Genomic DNA, 22708 nt, shown 5'->3' with positions numbered 1-22708 from the left:
GATAAGTAGCTCAGGATTAGGTAGCTGCTGAGAAAAATGACCGGAAAGCCTAAGGTAGTGTTACCTAATGAAATATAATGCGACGTACGAATGGGAGCCATGCGTGTAATTTTAACTTTTCTAGGAGCTACGTTAAAAAAAAAAAAAAGGAAATGGGCAAAGTTAATTTTGAAAACCTATTTTATTTTACCCACCGTATCCAGAGAGGTGTCACTGCCTCAGCAGGTACTCCGTCAGGGCACAGAGGATTACTAATGAGACATTTTATACTGTTTTGTCTTCAGTCTCTGGAGTGTAGGGTGTGTTTTACACTTCAGCACATCTCAGCTTGAACTAGCCACGTTTCCGGCGCTCACTGGGCACACGTGGCCAGCGCTCCCGTATTGGGCAGTGCAGGCCTAGGGACAGGGTCGCCTTCTCCAGCTGCAGAGAACCGGTGCCATTTACAAAAGCCGACAGGGAGTCACTGGAAGGAATCCTTCTCTGCCTGAGGGCGACGGCCAGTGCTGTGGGTACTTTTGTGTTCAGTAACAGCTTTACTCGACCCACCGCGCCTGTTAGCGCTGCTGTGATTTCTTTTCACAAAGCACAAAATGGGGCTTTTTGTCTTTGACTCATAGTACTGAGCATCAAAGGATAGACATTTGGAACCCATCAGTCATACCTCTGTCATTCTGAGCGGGGAAGGCGGGGGCCCAGGTTTGCTTGAAAGGGACATCTGGCGCTTTTGCACGACATTCTGACAGTGTGTCTTTAGATGGTGCTGTTGCTGTGCTTATCACTATTTTATTTTTCCCTAGCCTGAGTGAGAAGTAGTTCAAGTATCCAGAGTTTAGAAGCTTCCTTGGAAGGAAAATTTGTTTGGCTTTTCCTAGGGAGAGGGAGCTGGCCCATATGTCTTTGGTTTATAATTCCAGAAAAACGTGGCAAAATTTCTGTTTTCAGAGAAAGCTACACCAAGGTGGACTTGGACACTTTTAGGGATACCGGAGGAAAACTAACGGTATTTAATATGAATTGGGTGCTTTGTCTTACTACTTCCCAGACGGGCAATTGATTTTTTTTCCCCAAACCATGTAATTTTCTAAAGACTTGCAGGAGGGTGGCCAAACATGACAAACTCAGTAGGAATCCTAGAACTAGAAAAAAGCCACGTTTTTGTAAATGATTTGAAACTGTAGCTCTAGAAAATGAAGATTAGTCTTTCACAACTGAATAGAACGGGTAAGTTTGATGAAAGCCGGTGCTGGCACCTATTTGGGAAAAAAACCTCAAGTTCGTAAGTGGAGGTCTTAGATTTTTATTTAATATGTTAAAAATCTTGGCTAAATGATACTTCCAAATTTGCATCCACTCATTTCAGAGAAGCAGGCTTACATATAAATTCCTGTGATGCTTTAAATAAGGTTTGTATGTGAATTTATCTTGCTCAAAGCACACACAAGATGAATGACATTTCAGAATTTACTTGAAAAGCTCATCACCCAGTTTTAGAATTATCTTGTCATTTAAGAACTATTTGGATTTGAAATTGGGCAAATTTAAAGTTGCATAACTAATATTTATATATCATAATAAATGTGTATTTTTTATTTTTTTTTAAAGATTTTATTTATCTGATAGCGTGAGCAAGGGGGAGGAGGAGGGGCAGAGGGAGAGGGAGAAGCAGACTCTGCTTCAGTGCGTATATGTGGTTATTTAAATTTATATTTAGATCAGTTAAAGTTAAATAAAATTTAAAATTCAGTTCCTTATTTACACAAGTACTCAATAGCTACACGTGACTAATGGCTACCATATTGGATAGCATAGATAAAAAACATTTCCATCATTGCAGAAATTTCTGTTAGTGCTGATATAGAGCTATTTTACCCTTTTTCCATAGTATCTCATAATATGGAAGCACCATAATTTATATAATCATTCCCTATTGAAGACATTTATGTTTATTTACACTTATTTTTCTGTCACAAACAGTGCTCTCTTTGGAAATGTTTTTCTGGACAGTGAGAAGTGAAATTGATGCAGGATTGAATATGGCCTGTCTAAATTAAAAAAAAATATTTCCAGTTTGCCCTTCTCAGTGGGTTTACCGATTTACACTTTCACCCATGGTTTTGGAGGGTACTGTTTCTCCTGTCTTTACTGAAACTGGCTGGGTGCCATCAACCTTAAAGATGGTTACGTACCGTTGACTGCAATGTTGTGTTTCTTGATGGAGTGCTCTAATTACTGTTGAGGTCAAGCATCTTATGTATTTTTTATTGGTTATATTTACTGCTTGTTCCTGGCGTTTGACAGTTTTTCTTTTAGGCTGTCTTTCTTTTTTGTACTAATCCCATAGAAGCTATTAAATCTTTGTGATATGTGTTACAACTATGCCCTCTCAATTTGTCATTCGTCTTTTGTTTATGGTATCTTAAATTGCTTATAATAACTTTAAGGAGTTTTAAAATTTAAAATAATCTACTTAATAATCAGTTCTTTATGTTTTTGCATTTTGTATTTTTTTTAGGAAGCCTTTTTGTACCCTTAGGTTATAAACCCACTTTCGTGTATCTTTTTATAATACTTTTGTATGGGTTTATTTTTCTTTACATTTAGATTTCCAATCCGTCTTCTTAACCTTGTTTTCCATTTGACAAATTCTTCTTTTTTAAAATTTTGTTTATTTATTTGAAAGAGAAAGTGTGCATGCACGCACGCGCACGAGAGAGAGAGAGAGGGCGCGAGCGTGTGAGAGCATGAGCGTGAGCGCATGAGCTGGGTAAGGGGCGGAGGGAGAAGCTGACTCCCTGCTGAGCAGGGAGCCCTATGTGGGACCCGAACCCAGGACTCTGGGATCATGACCTGAGCCAAAGGCAGATGCTCAACCAGCTGAGCCACCAGGCGCCCCTTGACAAACTCGTCTTAAGGCCTAGCTTAAACATGTTCTTTTCCTTCTATACCCTCCTCCTTCCCCCTCTTAATTATCTTAAAGACTTTATGTGTAATCTTTTTTTTTCTTAAAGAGAAAGAGGGAAAGAGAGGATGAGGGGAGGGGAAGAGAGAGGAATCTTAAGCAGAGTCCATGCCCAGTGTGTAGCCCATCATAGGGCTGGATTGCACAACCCTCAGATCATGACCTGAGCTGAAATCAAGAGTCGGACACTTAGCTGACTGAGCCACCGAGGTGCCCTGTCTTTTTCTGTATTAAAGATACAAATACATCACTCTATGCTAACATTACACAATAGAAATATACTTTGAGTCTCAAATGCAAGCCACGTATATAATTTTAAATTTTCTAGTAGCTGTATTTTCAAAAGTAAAAAGAAACAGGTGAAATTAATTTTGATATTTTTTATTTAACCTAGTATGTCCAAAATAGTGTCATTTCAACATGTCATAAGGATAAAATGTTACTATTGAGTTTTTTTTTTCCTGATGTGTATTTTACACACTCGTACATTTCAGTTTAGACTAGTCACATTTCAGTTGCTCAAAAACCACATGTGGCTACTGGATACCATGTTGAACAGCACAGCTCTATACTGTTATTATGTATTTATGTCTTTATCTTCCCCATTTTAACATCTCTTCAAGGAGAGAGACATTTCGTTCCTCTTTTTATCCTAGTTTTATTGAAACTTAGAATATTAGTATTGTAAAATGGTTGGGATAAGCTAAAATGTCCCTGGGTAACATCAGGGGAAGAATAACTTCCAGAAGAATGAGATTGTAATACTGTTCTCCGATTTACTGGGCAGACCATCCTCTAATTATTATGCTTGGTCTTTCCATGCTTTAGGGCATTGTTATACAGGAGAAAGCCCAGAAAAGAGTGATTAGATTAATAAGGGGTCTTCCAAATCGTGCCTTTTAAGGAACAGATGGAAACCTCAATGATATTTCACATGGGGTTTGGGAGGTAGGGATGGGCATGAGAGGGTATGGTCTTTAAAGGCTTGAAGAGTTAAGAACAGGAATGAGTCATTGTTACTCTAAGAGTAGAATTAAGGTCAAGAAGTAGAAATAACAAGGGATCAGATCTCAGGTAAACTTTAGGAAGAACTTCCCAACCATAACAATACCTGAGAATGAACTGGTCTATCTCAGGACCAAGGGATCACTCTATACTGGAAGAGGTTTCTAACAGCTCACCTTTTTAGGGTAGATGGCAGAAGACTTCTAGCATCACATGGGATGGAGAGTTAGACCAAATGGTTTCCAAAGATCCTTCTCCCCCTCTGCTACTGCAGTTCCATGAGACCATACCTGTAAGCACATTTGAGTTCTTTAGAAAAGTTTGTCACCAAATTCTAAAATATTTATGTGAAGGTATTTGTGTCTGGATGCTTGGATTTACTTTCACCTCTTTTAATGAGGTTCTAAAACAATCACTTTAAATTTATAGATTTTCTCTAAGCTTTATACACTACTGAAAAACCTGGTACTTGCATTTTTTTTTCATATTTTAATCATTAATTTATTCAACATTGTTTGCTGTCTTTAGTTTACTTCCTTATATCCTCTGGCTCACTCAGAGATTCTGGATTTCTTAGACCTTGCTTAGAATGGCCTGATAAGACTAAGATGAAAATCCTGCGTATGTGATATGATACATTTCTTTGGAGGGGTTGCTGATTTGTATACATTCAGGAAACACTTGAGTTAATATTCTAGTAAAGATTAGCACTTTTCATTTACATTGCTCTTTGTATTAGGTTCTCAAATACTTTAAAGATAAGCAGAAATCATAAAGTTAACTCCCCAAACTTCTTTGTTAATATTCAGCAAATACTCTTTAGGATTGAACCAGCAGCTTGTAGCCTTCCAAAGAACCAGAAACTTGTATTTTAAAATGATGATTGTATCTCGATTCAAGGATTTTGAATTTTTTGGTTTTGTAGGTCATTTTCAAAGTTCAGAAATGCATGAAAGGGTGTTAGTATTATATTGGTAAAATATATCAAAGTACCAACTCCTAAATTTGTCAACATTTCCCAGTGAATTTGTAGGAATGTGTTTTCTCCAGAACCTAATATATTTATCTGTATACTAACTTCCACATAGGGCTATGGAACGCACCTGATGAATCACTTGAAAGAATATCATATAAAACATGATATCCTGAACTTCCTCACATATGCAGATGAATATGCAATTGGTTATTTCAAGAAACAGGTAAGTTTTTCACTGTGCAACTCTGTTCTGTCATTTCTTTTCTTTAAATATACTCAGGTAGCCTTCATCCAATCCAAGGAAGTTTTTCCACTGGCATTTTCTACTTAAAAGAAGGACATACATTTATTTTTTAATCCTTAGGCCAGGACTAAGCATCAGACTGTAGTAGAGGGTATGACCAGCACATAGTAAGTACTAAAGAAATATTTGTTGAGTGAATGAGTGAATGCTATCTATAAATGAAGTATAATATTGCATCCTGGATTTCTAAAATATGGTATCCCCAGGCTAAGGAGAAATTCCCAGGGCTGGGTGAGTAGAGTTCTCCATGAATAAGAGAAATAGATTCAGTCTCTGGACAGCCTCCATTTATGACAGCAGAAAGAAAATGATGAAGTTTATGAAGGGCTCCTGACGATCCTTCTTCAGCAGCACACAGCAGGCTAGGAGCTTGGCTGCCATCTTGGTCCTTCCTTATCAGAAGTTTTCAGCTCAACTTTTTAAGGAGCTTTTTATTCTCAGTTTTCAGCTCAGCTTTTTCTTCTTTGGCTGCGTATTTTTTTAAATAGTGCTTTATAATTCCAAGTAATGTAAAGTTATTGTAGAAATTTTGGAAGACATAGTAAAGCAGAATGAAGAAAATTCATTTGTAATTCTACCATCCAAAGAGATTTACTGGTAATGTTTTGATATGTACCCTTCTAATAATGTTCTGTGTATGTGTTCATGTGTACGTATGTATATAAATATAATATTTGGCTCATATTATATGTAATTGAATTACTTGCCCCTTTCACTTAATATATTCTGATTATTATTTACATAATTTTTGTTGGTTCTCTGAAATTTTATGGCATAATTAGAAAATAATTCATTAAACCAATACCACATTTTTAGGACATTCAGTCTTTCTTGTATGTAAGTATACATTTATAAGTATGTGTTCGTATGTATGTTGCCCTCATCTATGATAAGTTTGCTTAGAATAAATGTCCAGAAGTAGAGTTGTTTCCAGATGTATCTAAGGCTTTTGTTACGCATTACCAAATACTGTAGCAATTTCTGTTGTAAGCAATATATAACGGGGTTCAGGAAAAGGTTTGATAATTGAGAAATATATTTTTTACTCCTTCCCTAGATAATAAATGGTGTATGTTTGCATTTATTTAATCATTGTGAAGTTTGATGTATTTTTTCTTGTTCATTGACCCTTTGTAGTTCTTCTTCTGTTTTTGAATTGCCAGTTCATTGTATTTTGCCTCTTTTTCTACTAAAATATTTATTTTCACATTGATTTATGAGGACTCTTTGTATATAAGGATATTAACCTTTTATTTTATGATTTTTCTTCCGCTTGTCAGTTGTTTCAGCATTCCTTATGACTTTCGATGTACAGATCCTTAAAGATTTCATTACATAAAATCTATTAACTTCTTTTTGTATAAGGCTCATGTGATTAGAGAGTTTTTCCTCCTCTGATGTCAGATAGCTATCTCCTATTTTGTTTTCTTCTCATTCTTTGGGATGTGTCTGTGACTTTTATAATAAAACTCATTTGGGAGAACTCAGTGGGATTGTTAACTGAAGGCTTGACTGTCAGCTTTCTTAGGCTGCAACTGCATTGCAGATCTTGAAATACGGTTCTTAAATGACTTGTCTGTAGTCCTCTTTGAGGATGATGGCCAGGATTGCTTGGAAAATAAGTTTTTGCTGAAAGGGCGGCAGGACACTGCTGGAGATAGTTCTTAATTCCAAATAATTTACCACAAAGAAGGCATTGTAAGGAAAATTATGTTTATGATATAAATACATGAATATATATCCTGTAGCACTAGGTTATTGCAGATTAAAGTATGTAAATGAATATATTGTTTTGGTTTTTTTTTTTAAAGATTTTATTTATTTATTTGAGAGAGAGAGTGAGAGAGAGAGAGAGCACAAGAGGGGGGAGCCAGAGAGGGAGAAGCAGACTCCCTGCCAAGCAGGGAGCCTGATGCGGGACTCGATCCCGGGACTCCAGGATCATGACCTGAGCCGAAGGCAGTCGCTTAACCAACTGAGCCACCCAGGCGCCCTGTAAATGAATATATTGTAAATAAATGCCACTGACATACTACACATTATGATGGTCTGGACGTTTTTGCCAATACAGTAGGGGTTTCATTTCCTCAACATCAAAGTTTTTGGGGCACCTGGGTGGCTCAGTCAGTTAAGCGTCTGCTCAGATCGTGATCTTAGGGTCCTGGGGTCGAGCCCCATGTCGGGCTCCCTGCTCAGTGGGGAGTCTGCTTATCCCTCTCCCTCTGCCCCTCCTAACCCCCCACTTGTGCTCTCTTTCTCTCTCTCTCAAATAAATAAAATCTAAAAAGAAAAAAAAGGTAATAAGTAATTAAGTAATTAAGTAATTAAGTAATTAAGTAATCTCTATATGCAATGTGGGACTCGAACTCACAACCCCAAGATCAAGAGCCTCATGCTCCAGGGTGTCTGGGTGGCATAGTTGGATAAGCATCCGACTCTTGGTTTCAGCTCAGGTGATCTCAGGGTTGTGAGATCGAGCCCTGCATTGGGCTGTGCACTCAGCGTGGAGTCTGCTTAGGTTTCTCCCTCTCACTCTGCTCCTCCCCCCACTCTCTCTCCCTCAAATAAATAAAATCTTAAAAAAGAGTCACAGATGGTCACATGCTCTACTGACTGAGCCAGACAGGCACCTCTAATTACTATATTTTTTGATAAGCTTTTCTTTCAGAACTTAGACCGATTTTTGATTTGTTGAGAATCTTGGGGTCCCCCCCCCAATTTGGGAGAAACTGTTCAATTTAATATAAAATTCAACCTTATATTAGTTCTGTTAAAAACCGTTTAGTATAATTTGTGTTTTACTCGGATTATTTTTTTATGTTGTCTTGCTTCCTGTTTGCTGTTTGATTTTTGATGTTTTTGAACTCCACAGAGGGGTTTCATGCTAATCCTTTCCAGAATAATATGATGAGAACTTGAAAAAAGTGTGTCTTGCTGCCTACCACACAGTTTGCACTCAGTGGATATTTGTTGCACAATGGCCATATGAATGAATTTATTTGCTTTGCAGGGTTTCTCCAAAGAAATTAAAATACCTAAAACCAAATATGTTGGCTACATTAAAGATTATGAAGGGGCCACTTTAATGGGATGTGAGCTAAATCCACGGATCCCATACACAGAATTTTCTGTCATCATTAAGAAGCAAAAGGAGGTAAGCACATGACTGACTCTATTCCTTCCATACAGGCTGGTCTTCTTTGGGTGAGTTGCATATCTCTGGGCTCTATGTGGACGGCTCTACTGGATATCATCATAATTTCAGTTTGCTATGGTTTGTATAGATTTCTTCTTTGATGGTATGCTTGATCTGTTTCCTCTCTAGGTACCATTCCTAAGAGGGTCAACACTGGTTAAACTGGTGTAAAATACAAAAGTTGTAAAATACGACACCTTCACCTTCAAGGCCTTTTACTTTCTAGCCTCATGTACCCTTCCCAAACTTACTTCTTTGCTTATCTAAACTCTTCTCTAAAAGCCATTACTGATGCTTTAAGCCTCTAGCTTGGTGTCTTTATCCAGTTCCCACCTCACTCTCCCAACAGACATACAAGTAGGACCACTTTGGCCTGTGTTCAGTTTCTTCTTTGAACTTCACTAGCACTAGTTTGATCCACTTATTTGAATTTTTGTTATTCATCATCTTACGTGGGCATTTATCTTGGCGTGTATCCATCTCTCCTTTTAACATTGCACCTTCCGAAGGCCTATACTTCTAGGAATTCCGTGATTTGTTACCTCATTTTGGGGTGAAGTCTTTTATATATATGAACTAAAAGAGAAACAGTGAGAGGAAAGGTTGATAGATTTGACTACATAGTAATTTTACATTTGTCCAAGACGGAAAAAAAATACCATAGAAAGCATAATTGGGAAGTGTGCATTTATTAAATGAACAAATTTTATGTTAAGCCCAGGATCACCTCCTCACTCCCCCTAGTTCCTTGGAGTTCAAAAATGGGCTTTGTGGCTGTGTCATCCCTCATCATTTCCACTTTATACTTCTGTTACTCATTCTAGTGCACTTTTTTTCTAGCAAGTAACTAAAAAAGGCATTTGTCTTAAACCCCGTCTTTGTTTTCTGGTTTCTACTAATGTTCCTTAATCCCACTTCTCAGTTGTTTGTCAGACATCATCAACATAACAGACATAAAACTCCTTATACAGTGTCGTGCGTAGTAGGTGCTCAATAAATATTTTTCTTCTTTACTTAAAGTGGGTCAGGCTTGTTCTTATGAATGTGGGTGAAAGGCTTTTTTTCTTTTTTTAGAAAATAAAAACAACCTTTGTTGTTTGTCGCTCAGAGATGCCAGCCTTAGAGAGAATTCCAAATAGGGTACTTGGAGAGTTAATAAAAGCACAGCAGGCTCCTCTCTCTGTCTCTTTCTAAAGAGCTAGCTTTCTTCATTGTTCTCTTTGGGCTCTAATGAGCAGGTCTGTATTCAGCAGCTCCGTGTTCAGCATGAGGGGCTGCTGGCCAGCTACAGCCATCACCAGGCAGTCAGCTGCCCGTCCCTCCTTCCTCCTCTGAGGAGCACCCATGCATCTCTGGTGAAAGCAGAGAGCAGGAGTCCCCTGCAGATTCGCCTCGTCCGGATCTGTTGGCTCTTAATGTGGACAGGGGAAAGCCATAAGCACAGAGCTAGCCAAAGCAGTCAGTTGGTTAGAAGACAGTGCTCCCTCCCCTTTCTTTTTCTCCTCCCCTCTTGGATCTCATCTCCCTCTCGCCTCACCTTCCCTGTTTGCCTCCAGCCTTCTCTAACACATGCCACTGAGTGGATGATGCAGGCTGGGAGCTGTTAACCTAGATTCTTTCAAAGAGACCTGAAGTCACCATAATAAAATACTGGATTCGTGTAGTATCTTCTTCCACAGAATTCAAATGATTTTCGCAAGTATCTTCCTTCCAACTTTTGAAAACCCCCTTGTGGAAGACAGGGACTAATGGTAGTAGCAAACAAATTGTAAGTAGATGGAGGGCTTTCCTGGCCCCTGAAAGCATGCAAGAGCAGAATAAGTTGTGGTTGTGTCTAGTGGAGATGGAGAGAGCAAGCTAGTGCAGTTGGACAGGGGAGCAGAGTAGGAGTTGAGGGCTACTTTGTGAGTGTTGACTTCAAGGGGAAGGTGGGATCCGTAGGGACCTAGCGTCATTGGAGGTGTCTTTGTGGGAAATAATGTTTGAACTCTTTTGAGCCTGCTGAATCCCATCAGCATGAGCAAAGATTCAGAGTCCAACATAAGTAGATTCATGGGCACATGAACAGTGAGGACCATAGGTGTGCTGGTGATAAAAGCCACTATTTGAGAAAGTGTGAATAGGTCATGAGCCGGCAGAGTTGAGTGTATATATGCATGTGTGCATGTGTGTATGGGGAGGTGGAGTTGGGATGTAGGGATACGTCTCAAATCTTCATCCGAGTGTGAGACAACAAGGGAAAGTAAGGGTGATGCCAACCAATGAGATCTTTGTAAGAACACTTGCTAAGACTTGGTGGCATATTAGAGATGGGGGAGTTCCCCCAAATCTTATGTTTGGGGAGACTAAAACGGAAGGGATGGAATGGGAGAAGGATTTGAGGAGAGAATGATGATGACATGGTGGAGAAGTGGAGACATTTTCAAGGGAGGTGAAGATAAAAGACTGAAACAGAAGTATAGTGTCTCCTTTCTTCAAAGCAACCCTTGGAGGCACAGAGGGGTTAAGAAGCCCTCTACTGTCATTACGGAGTCACTCACCAGGACCCTGCCACCTTCAAGGTGCTACCCAAGGGGTGTGGAAGCCACCTGGGTGGGTTATCACATCTGAGAGTATCCTTGATAAAGAGAAAAAGTTTTAAAATTATATTTGAAATTATGTTTTCTGAAGGTGTTTAAGAGAGTACCATTGCGATTCTCTTTTAAAAAGACTTAGACTGGGGTGGGTGCCTGGCTGGCTCAGTCAGAAGAGCATCTGACTCTTGATCTTGGGGTTGTGAGTTTGAGCCCCACATTGGGTGTAGAGATTATTAGATAAATTAAAAAACTTAAAAAAAAAAAAAGGGTTACACTCAGGGCTCCTGGCTGGCTCAGTCAGAAGAGCATGTGACCCTTGATCTTGGGGTTATAAATTCAAGCCCCACGTTGGGTATAGATAGAGATTACTTAAAAATAAAATCTTTTTTCTTTCCTTTTTTTAAATTAATTTATTTTAGAGAGAGAGAGAAAGAGAGAGCATGAGTGCATGGAGGGGCAGAGCTAGAGAAGCTCAAGCACATTCCCCACTGAGCCGGATGCCTTGCAGGGCTGGATCCCACAACCCTGAGTTTACTACCTGAGCTGAAATCACTAGTGGGACGCTTAATCGACTGAGCCACCCAGGCGCCCCCAAAAATCTTAATAAAAATAAAAAGACTTAGACTCATAAATAAACAGAGGGAGAGCATCCATCTAGATCTATCCTGTCCAAAGTGGCATCTGCTAGCTACATTATGGCTTCTGAGTGCTTGCTATGTGGCTAGTTGAAATTGAGATGCACTGTAAGTATAAAATACACTCCGATTTTGAAGACCTGTTAGGAATAAAAGAATGTAAAATATCTCATACATATTTTTTCTATGATTATATGCTGCAGTGATAATATTTTGGATATATTGGATTAAGTAAAAATATATTGTTAAAATCAATTTTACCTATTACTTTTTACTTTAAGAAATGTGGCTACTGGAACATGGGGGTGGGGTGGCTCAGGTCATGTGTGATCTCAGGGTCCTGGGATCCAGCCCCCGATTCTGGGCTTCCTATTCAGTGGGGGGAGTCTGCTTCTCCCTCTGCCCCTCCCTCCTGCTTGTGTGCTCTTTCTCTCTTTCTTCTCTCTCAAATAAATAAATAAGATCTTAAAAAAATTTACATGAGCTGATTGCATTATATTTCTGTTGCACAGCAGTGAACTGGATTTACCAGGCATATACTTTTACTAGTCCCATTCACCTTACGAAGTTCTTTGTTTAATTGTCAGGGTGAAAATGCATTCATGCTGGAGCATTTACCAATGATATGTTTGAGATCAAGCTGTTAGGACCTGGAATTTTTTGTTTTCCTTTGTGAATTCAATTAATGACTGCTACTGTGTTTTTCTTCTTCAAAAATTTTTTTTTTTTTTTTTAAAGATTTTTTGTTTATTTATTTGACAGAGAGAGAGCGAGAAAGGGAACACAAGCAGGGGGAGTGGGAGAGGGAGAAGCGGGCTTCCCGCCGAGCAGAGAGCCCGATGCGGGGCTCGATCCCAGGACCCTGGGATCATGACCCGAGCTGAAGGCAGACGCTTAGCGACTGAGCCACCCAGGCACCCCTCTTTTTCAAATTTTCATTGAAATTCTAGTTAGCTAACATATAGTGTAACGTAGAATTTAGTGATTCATCATTTACATATAACACCCAGCGCTCATCACATGCCCTCCTTAATGCCCATCACCCATTTAGCCCATCCCCTGTCCACCCCCCTCCAGCAACTCTCAGTTTGTTCTCTACTGTTTAAAGTCTCTTATGGTTTGCTTCCCCCTCCCCTCTTTTCTCCCCCTGTTTTGTTTTTTCTTGTCCCAAATCAGTTATGACATAGTTAATTTCGGGATGGCTATTTTTAATTAATTTTTTTCTTTTTTTAAATGGGAAACTGCACTGCTTTGGAAATAGTTGACCTCAGTACATTAGGAACTATTCTACAAGACAAACACCTCTCAGAATTCCCTAATCCATCCTGGGTGCTGACACGAGGCGGGTGTGTCGCCTCAACAATTTGGAGCTGTTTTTTTGATGCAAACAGTGTAAGTTAGGGCTCAAGCCTTGAAAATTTGGAGTAATAATGTCATCCTTCCAGGGGCGCCTGGGTGGCTCAGTTGGTTGAGCGACTGCCTTCGGCTCAGGTCATGATCCTGGAGTCCCGGGATCGAGTCCCGCATCGGGCTCCCTGCTCAGCAGGGAGCCTGCTTCTCCCTCTGACCCTCCCCCCTCTCATGTGCTCTCTCTCTCATTCTCTCTTTCCCAAATAAATAAAATCTTTAAAAAAAAAGAAAAGAAAAGAAAATGGTTGGGCGCCTGGGTGGCTCAGTTGGTTAAGCGACCGCCTTCGGCTCAGGTCATGATCCTAGAGTCCCTGGATCGAGTCCCGCATCGGGCTCCCTGCTCAGCGGGGAGTCTGCTTCTCCCTCTGACCCTCCCCCCTCTTGTGCTCTCTCTCTCATTCTCTCTCTCAAATAAATAAATAAAATCTTTAAAAAAAAATAATAATGTCATCCTTCCTGGCAAGGCGGCGGTGGGGGGGGGGTAGCGACACTTTCTGAGGCCTGTTCAAGAGCCCTCCAGTCGGAAGGGAACATTTAGTTCCTAGTCAGGGGATGTGAAGAGGTCCAGATGCTGGGGCTGGGCTGCGTAGCCAATCAGCTCCGGCAGAGGCTCCTCAGAGAAATAGGGCAGAATAATTGGCTCCTTTGTGAAAGAGGACAGCGGGCCCCAAGGGCAGTGTGTTCTCTCAATGTTGGCTTTTTGGATGGCAGGGGACAAGTATTCAAAGACGGTTGTGTGAATGCCCCTGGAGGTGTATGGTGTAATAGAACGTTTTCAGGTCTTCCCTGTTCAATAGCATTCACCCTCTCTCCCTGTGCTCGTCCCGAAGACTTTATTTAGGAGACCGACTTCTCAGGTTGACTGACGTAATCTGTAGCCACAGACTTCTGGCACTAAACACATTTTCTTTCTGTGCTTTACAGATCATTAAAAAGCTGATAGAAAGAAAGCAAGCCCAGATTCGGAAAGTATACCCTGGACTTTCATGTTTTAAAGATGGAGTTCGGCAGATTCCAATAGAAAGCATTCCTGGAATTAGTATGTATAGATCTTTCAAGAGCGAAATCTTTTAGTATTGCCATGTGATGTGTTTGAAACGGTTGTCAGAGTGCAGTGATTTGGAAAGCTTTTTGCCTTGCCTGTCTCCATTCGTGGTGTCTGTAGTCTTAAGAAGGGAGCAGATGCTTTCCCTTTGTCTTTTCCCTACTTCTCAGTGCTAACAAATAAGGAGAACTTAGATGACCCCTTCTTATAGCTGTTCATATCCATCATTTATTGAGAGATTACCATTTATAGCACGGGGAAATTCTACTTTTATGTATGGGGTAATTGAGTCTCAGAGTGGTTAAGTCCTTTGACCTCAACTAGCACATGGCCAGTAACTGTCAGAATTAGAAGCAGCAGATGCTGATCTGCAAACGTGTCGCTCTTTTGCACCCTTGCTCATGCTGTCATGATTGCAACCTGCGCAGGTGTGTGCTTGGCCAAATTTGTGTCTCCAAATTTCTAAAAAATATGACTGGGAAACATAATTTGTTCCACGTTTCTTATTTTAGAGTAGTTTTCCCAAGGGTTCTTATCTGCGAGCGTTAGAGATGAATCGTCTTGGGGGAAAACGTACAAAATATCTGTTTTTGTAGATCGAAAGCTATTGAATAGCCACACTTTTGTTCAGTTCAAATCCAGGATCTTCTAGTATATTGAAGATTTAATACACAACACAAAATCAAACAAACCACAGTTCTCCAGAAAAAAATAAGACCTTATTAGGGCAAGATAAATTCCTTCAATACAATAGCTACCCTGTAGCAGATCTTACTGTTACTTCTAGACTTAGAAATTTCACTTCCCTTGTGCCAGGCATTCTTCTGTTTTTTTACATACATCAGCTAATTTCAAAAGCGATAATATCACCTAATTTTTAGAGTTCTGTTTTATAGATTGATAAGTTACTTAACCTCTCTGACTTATCTAGGATAAGTTAGCTTTTAAGGAGAGAGCAAGAAATCAAATCCAGGTCTGTTGGACTTGAGGCTGTGTTTTCTTTCTGCTGCAGTAACCGTCTTGTATTACAAGCAGGTCTTTGCCAAATAAAATAGAGACCAGGACAAAGTTTGTTCTAACCTAAAATAACAGCTTAACTCTTTCACATGGTGATTAGCAAAATGTGATTTAGAGTTCAAAATACACATATGCCCCCAGTACTGGGCGTATTTATTTTTTATGCTTTCCTCTGAAAAGTCGGAGTTCCTGCTTTAGAAAGTGCTAACATGAAGAGGTGTTGGCCTTCTTGGAAATGTTTCATGCTGTTAGCTGTAGAAGGAAGTAACTAATTGCAGTTGATTTCTGTCTCTGCCCAGAAATAGACTTTTATTGAGGCATGCTTGTAATTTATTTCATCTCTGATAAGTATTAATTTTGTTACTCTCTTGACCAAAAGCAGTTCTCATTCAGTGTTTAATTTCGTTGACATATAGGAGAGACAGGCTGGAAGCCGAGTGGAAGAGAGAAAAGGTAAGTAGGACGGGGGAGAGGATATTAATGGAAGTAAGTTTTCTTTCCTCCCAGCAACTTAGGAGGAAGTGGGCAAACTGCTTGTAATCACCTATTCAATTTCATAAGAAAATTCTGGTTTGGCTCCCATTTTAGGTTTTTGTAAAAATAAGCAGAATAGGAATCCCCTGGCAAGAGGGCAAAAAACTAATCATCGTTCCCTGTTGTTTCCTCTTTTCCTTTCAAGTAAAGAGCCCAAAGACCCTGACCAGCTTTACAGCACGCTCAAGAGCATCCTTCAGCAGGTGAAGGTGGGTGTTTTCTTTTCATTCACCTCATGCAGATATTTTGAAATGATTTCCCACATGGAATTTCCATATTAGATACCTTACTTTTTTCTTTACTCAAGAGCCATCAAAGCGCTTGGCCCTTCATGGAACCTGTGAAGAGAACAGAAGCTCCGGGATATTATGAAGTTATAAGGTTCCCCATGGGTAATGCCATTAACATTTTCTAAGTATAGATTTAACACTCTCTGGATGGCGGTGTGGGGGACACATGGTTGCTGAGGTTGATTTGTACTCTTCTGTTGTAGGGTAGGGTGTGTGTGGTGGGTGGTGGGATTCCCTGCACCCACGGAGGGCCAGTGATAGAGAGCAGAGTGATAAAGGACAGGTGGGTGGCCGAGTCATGTTAGACACTCCTGCAGCTTTTAGAGCCGCCTGCCTCCAGCACTGGATGCAGAGAGCCCAGCTGGGGAACTGCACCCAGCACTAGATGTGAAAACTGGCTGTTGGGACATAACCTTGTTTCTATTCTACACATGGAAAACTCTGGTTCTGTTGCACATGGACGACTTCAGGTTGTCCTCTTGATGTATTTTGAGCCTTTTGAGAATTTTTGAAAGCGACGCAAAAGACATTGGATTAAGGCTGCTTGCCTGCTATACTAGCAGAAGGGGAAATTCTAGTAACGCAGTTCTCGATTTTTCCATGCTCTCGATGGATAATATTAGTGTCACTATTTATACTCCCTTTAAAAGCTTTGTTCCACATCCAATACCAGACAAACAAAAAATGCTTTGGAAATGTCGAATTGTGGAATTTGTTGCTGTGCGTACACCATGCTAAAATGATTAATTGAACCAATTGAGAATCCAATTAAACTAATTTGGCATTGTGTAGATGACAGACAGCTAGCTGAAATGTTTTCAGTCGGTTGTGTGGCCATTGTTTTGGAGACAGCCTGTGTCTTCTGTCCCTTTCCTACCTGCAATCTGTTCCTGGTTCTAAGAAGGTATTAAAATATGAAAGGAAGAATGAAAGGTATCCATTAGTTCCCTGACGAAAGAGTTATTTGTAGGTGTTTTCTATAGCATTGATTTTCACATGAATGTTCTATATAGTCATTGTAATGATTTTGGTAGCCTGTCCTCCTTAATGTGGACCTACATCCATATGCTTTTCTTTCTCTTTTCTCTCTGCCTTGCTTCTCTGTATCTTAGTTATGAAAACCAAAGTGTGAGGGTTGAGTGAGTCTAGAATTCTGAATAGAAGCATGTTTGGGGAATCAGTATTTTCTTTTCTTTTTTAAATTTTTTTTAAAGGTCTTGTTTTTTTTTTTTTTTAAAGATTTTATTTATTTATTCATGAGAGACAGAGAGAGAGAGAGAGAGGCAGAGGGAGAAGCAGGCTCCCAAGGAGCAGGAAGCCCGATGTGGGACTCGATCCCAGGACCCTGAGATCATGACCTGAGCCGAAGGCAGACGCTCAACCATCTGAGCCACCCAGGCGCCCTAAAGGTCTTGTTTTTAAGTAATCTGTATACCCAACATGTGGCTTGAACTTACAGCCCTGAGATCAAGAGTCGCATGCCCTGCTGACTGAGCTAGTCACATGCCCCTCAGTATTTTCCATCCTGTAAAAAATATGTTAAAATCCTTTATGCCCATTTCCAAACTTCAGTTAACTGACCTTTGCATCCTCATCGCCTGGACCATCTCAACTCCCTTATGAAACCCTCATGGGAGGTTGTATGAGTTTGGGGAGAATAATTATCTTTCAGCCCTGCTTATGTATGCTCTGAAAACCTGCAATAGTAGGTCTAGAAGGTCCCATCTGTCATAGCCTACTCTCAGCCTGCTTTCTGAAAGTGTTTTGCTTGGTCCAGGCTGAGAAGGGTATGAGCCTGTGTGCATAGCTGAATACTCATGAGGGGAATATTGGGCCTGTTGAACAAGACCAGTGGTAGACTGAAGTGTGTTCTAGACAAAGTTATGAAAATAGTGAATAGTGCTCCTTAGGGGAGCAATAATATTTTTCTTAGGGTGCCTTTAGGTGCTGAGTGAAAGGTGTAGTCTTGTCCCTAAGATGGTCATGTTTTTGAGGACAAGACTGACAAATCAGTAATTTTACTTTCCCCCATTATTGCCTTCTTGGTTTTTTCTAAAAACGTTTCTTTTCTTTCCCTTGTGCTCTCAGAAACTCTTTTTCTCCCATATGAATGAGGTCCAACCTGTGTCATTTAGGGAATCTCAGAAAATCATCTGAGTAGTCTGGCCCAAGCATGTCTTCTTACCATGCGTGCATTGCTGGGCAGGGTTTTCCTATTTACTCAGAACTCCCCAGTTGGTGGGAAGGATGAAAATGGAATAATTTAATGTTTTCTCCATATGTGGTATCACTGATATTTAGTCACCTTCTTTTTTAATCCATGCCATTTGGTCAAGTAAGCCTCTAATAAAGCTAGAGGAAGAAAGTTGTTATTTATTTATTTACTTTAAAGATTTTATTTTTTTTGACAGAGAGAGTGGGAGAGTGAGTGCACAAAGCAAGGGGAGTGGCAGGCAGAGGGAGAGGAGAAGCAGACTCCCCACTGAGCAGAGAGCCTGATACAGGTCTCTCTTGAGCCGAAGGCAGATGCTTAACTGACTGAGCCACCAAGGCACCCGAAAGATGTTGTTTATAACTTAAGAATGGAATAGAAATATAGAAAGGAAATATGGAGAATTGGTTGTAATTATTCTGAAGATCCAAACACTTCTATGACTCTCATTTTGTTTCTGCTGTATTTTAGGCTCTCCCCATCTCTTCGTACCCCCTTTCTTCCAAATAATAGTTTGAAAGCTTTTGGATAAACTTCTTTGTGCCATGTTTCATTCTTTTCCCCCCCATTTTGGTTACACAACTCTTCCTTCTAAAACATAAGCACTATATTGGGCAGCATATCGTAAGTGGTAGGCATTTAGGTGGTAAGGTGAACATCTAACTACCTGGAGAGGCACAATTAATTTCATTGCTCTTTTTTCATTTAATGAGAGGACATCTTCATCTGCTCAGTCACACTCGGGTGAGACATCTAGTGGGGTATTTGCTGAGCTTTTATAAAGTATCTTAACACTTGCCAATTTTCCTTTCCTTCCAAACTGTTTTAGTTAGAGAAGAAAGAGAATTGAAAGTTGAACTCACAGATATGATGACATACCACTAACCAAGAGACGCTTTAGTCAAAGGAAATAGGCAAAAGTACATATTTCCCATTTTTTCTTTGGTGTTTTTTGGTAGATTTAAGATTTTGATGCAAATGAGTTCTCCCCATTTTTGGATGTTGGACATAAATTTATATATCTCACTAGCTAATGATCCCAGTGTATTTGGTTTTAAGTTTCTTTCCTTCTGGAAAATTTGATAATATAGTGGGAGTTTGGGTTATTGGTAGAGGTATTTTTTTATAGCAATTTTGACTTATTTTTCCATGCACAGTTAATATAATTTTTAATGACAGAACCAGACTTAGAGACAACTAGGGACCTATAAGTAGACAAATGTTAGCATCTTCTTTTTTTTTTTAAAGATTTTATTTATCTATTTTATTGTTCTTAAAAAAAGGTTTATTGATTCATTTGAGAGAGAGAGCGTGCACGCGCAAGCCAGTGGAGGAGCAGAGGGAGAGGGAGAAGGAGAGAAATAGGCTCCCCACTGAGTGGGAAGCCTGCTGGGGTCTTGATCCCAGGACCCTGATATCATGACCTGAGCCAAAACCAACAGGCAGCTGCTTAACCAACTGAGCCACCCAGACACCCCTATTTAGTTGAGAGAGAGAGTGCACACGTGTGGAGGGAAGGGGTAGAGGAAGAGGGAGAAAGAATCTCAAGCAGGCTCCATGCTCAGCACAGAGCCTGACGCAGGGCTCAATCCCAGGACCCTGAGGTCATGACCTGAGCCAAAATCAAGAGTCAGACACTTAACCGACTGAACCACCCAGGTGCACGCAAATGTTAACACCTTCTAATCTGCATGGGATTCTTTAAATTAGTTTTAAGAGTGAGGAGTAAACAAGCCCCATGGTATTCTTACAAGTTTAAATAAAGTACTGTTTTCATTTGAGTATAATTTAAAGCAAGTAGATATATTAGGAAAATACTATTTTTAAAATAATCTCTCAAGGCTTACTTGCTTTAAAAAGAAATTATTGTTTGTGATTTTTTTTTTTTTTTATTGCCTGTGATTCTTATTTCATGGATGGAGCATGAAACTAAACTCATTTGAACCATTTTATATGCAAGGAGACTGGTGTATCTGTAGATTTATTTATGATCAGTTTTTCTAGTTTAGTTCTGTCTCTGTAGCACCAAAACAACTGTGAATTTAATGAAACAAACTCAGTCTTATTGTTTGGATTTAAGTAATGAAATGATTCAGACAAATGTTCCACCTGCTCTACACCATGTAGATAGAGCCTCTTCTGTATAATTCTGAATGAATAGCTAACAGTACTTAGTTTATCATACTTATCACTGCTAATCTACTTAGCTTCCTTGTGCTCAATAGGGGATTGGGCCAGATGACTAATAATGGTCCCTTCAGTGTGAAAATGCTGTGATTTTACAGAAGAAGCCCTCACAACAGAAACAATATAAAATTTAAGAAATGTTTTCCTTGATCGTGTCTCTTAAGCAAGGGCATTGGGATGGTAAAAATGTAGCCAGACTGATGACATAGATTTCTCTCCCTGTCTCCCTTTTGTCAGCTAGTGTTTAAAAGGAGTCAAAGATTGCTAATATTTTTTTTTCCTGTGCAGATCTGAAAACCATGAGTGAACGCCTCAAGAATAGGTACTACGTGTCTAAGAAATTATTCATGGCAGACTTACAGCGAGTCTTTACCAATTGCAAAGAGTACAACCCCCCTGAGAGTGAATACTACAAATGTGCCAATATCCTGGAGAAATTCTTCTTCAGTAAAATTAAGGAAGCTGGATTAATTGACAAGTGATTTTTTCCCCCTTTGCTTCTTAGAAACTCATCAAGCAGTGTGCCTAAAGCAAGGTGGTTTAGTTTTATAAAGAATTGGACATAATGTATTGAAGATACTTGTAAATGTAATAATTAGCACTTTTGAAAAACAAACAGAAAACCTCCTCTTAGCTTTTCAGATATGTATTTAAATTGAAGTCATAGAACATTTTTATTTTATGGAATAGATTTTAATCTATTTACTACTATTAATGTACATTTTCTATGGCATGTCCATTAGCTGACTATTCAATAATAGATTATCAGGGGTTTCCTCAACACCTGTGTATGAGGAGATTGCACATAGTACCAAGATTCGGGGGAATGCAGAAACTTTTCAAACCATGAATGTTTCCATTTTTTTCTAATGGAATGTGAGAGTTTATTTTTATTTTATTCTGAAGGACTTTAAGGAAGGGATACATGATAAAAAGCTTGTAAAAGGTGAAATATGTGATGTTTGAAGTCTCATTGTAGACTTTTTATATATATATTTTTAAAAACACTCATCTAGATGAGGTGCTTTGAGCAGTTCTGAAAAATGCAGTTCCAGAAAAGCAACTGCTTTGATTCCTAAGGAAGAAATTCTAAATAATGCACACTTTTTTATAAGCATCTGGATTTTTGATAATTCTGTCTACCTACAATAAACTTGTGAGCACATAACCACTATTTTAATAATTATTTTCTCTACACAAATGTGTAATATTATATTTGACTTTGCTTGTGCAGGCCATAAGTTCCAAAAGGCAATCTCCTGATGCACAAAGGCATACATTTAAAAACACTGGAGATTGAATCAACATGCTTTAATAAGAAAAGATGCATAATCTACATATGTATCAAATTTGGTGAATCCTTGTTCTAACAAATAAGGATTTTTTCCCTTTTCTATGATATACATAACCCCACTGATAATGTATTATATGAACATTTTTCCTTTTGCATCTCCAGACTGTATTCATTGTCTGAGGTGAATTAAATCACCAAGATTTGCTGTCAGTATTTTAACACCTGTATTGGAAGACAGACCCAGGGTAATATCCCACTAAAATCCATCATACAACCTTACTAACCTGTCTTGGGATTCCAGCTTAGTGCTTGGATTTATTTCCTGATTAACACTACATAAGTGGGACATCTGCCATCCCGACTCTGGGAGAACCAACTAATATCAAAAAAATGAAGGCCATTTTGATGGTCTTTGACACTAATTTTTATGATACAAATTTATAAACTGATTTTTTGTAAAGGACTAGGTTTTAAAAGTGTATTTAACTTGATGTTTTTTATCAGCGTAAATGAATTAAAATGGTCATGAAATAGTTGTCAAAAACAGTTGCCAGAGATAATCTGCATGAAGGAAAAAACCCTGCAAATGGCTGTTGAGTGGGAAGTATTGTTTTTAATATGTAAGAGATATTCAGAATGCTCACACTGAAAAATGCCTCAACTTTTGTAAGTGTAAGAAACCACCTTGAGTGGCATCTAGATTTCTAATGAAGAATGATGATACAGTTTGGATTAAGTATCTTGGACTGGTTTTAAACAGTGCTTTGTCCAGAATCTGCCAAAGCATCTGTCCAGCTTGGTATCCTGTGAAAGTTTTTTATTTTCTGGGTAGACATTCTTATAGAGTATTGTCTTTAAAATCAGATTGTCTCTTCTATATTGAAAGCATTTTTATGTTTTCTAATTTAAAAATTAATATTTTCTTATAGATATTGTGCAATAAAGCTGAAGTAGGATGTGTGGTTTTTGCAAATGCTTTAACAGCGGATAAAATTTTACATTTGTAAAATTAATATATTGTACTGGTACAACATAGTTTTAAATTATATTTTAAAAGGCTCTCAA

General features: G+C 39.1%; 1 protein-coding gene across 2 annotated transcripts in view; it reads left to right on the top strand.

Moving 5' to 3' along the window:
* Positions 1–22708, top strand: part of KAT2B (lysine acetyltransferase 2B) — a 98937-nt gene extending 76229 nt beyond the window's left edge. The window contains exons 12-18 of one of the 2 annotated variants that reach the window (XM_034993902.1): positions 5056–5166; positions 8258–8401; positions 13989–14103; positions 15543–15579; positions 15806–15869; positions 15968–16052; positions 20638–22708. In XM_034993902.1, coding sequence (XP_034849793.1) covers positions 5056–5166; positions 8258–8401; positions 13989–14103; positions 15543–15579; positions 15806–15869; positions 15968–16052; positions 20638–20831 — 750 coding nt within the window. In that variant the 3' untranslated portion in view covers positions 20832–22708. The remainder of the gene's footprint in view (positions 1–5055; positions 5167–8257; positions 8402–13988; positions 14104–15542; positions 15580–15805; positions 15870–15967; positions 16053–20637) is intronic. The other variant, XM_034993910.1, reaches the window with a different exon arrangement.

Source organism: Mirounga leonina, unplaced genomic scaffold, assembly GCF_011800145.1.
Source record: "Mirounga leonina isolate KUSES-001 unplaced genomic scaffold, KU_Mleo_1.0 Mir_115, whole genome shotgun sequence".
NCBI classification, from domain to species: domain Eukaryota; kingdom Metazoa; phylum Chordata; class Mammalia; order Carnivora; family Phocidae; genus Mirounga; species Mirounga leonina.
Note: the sequence above shows the minus strand (reverse complement) of the source record. Positions and strands in the feature narration are given on the sequence as shown.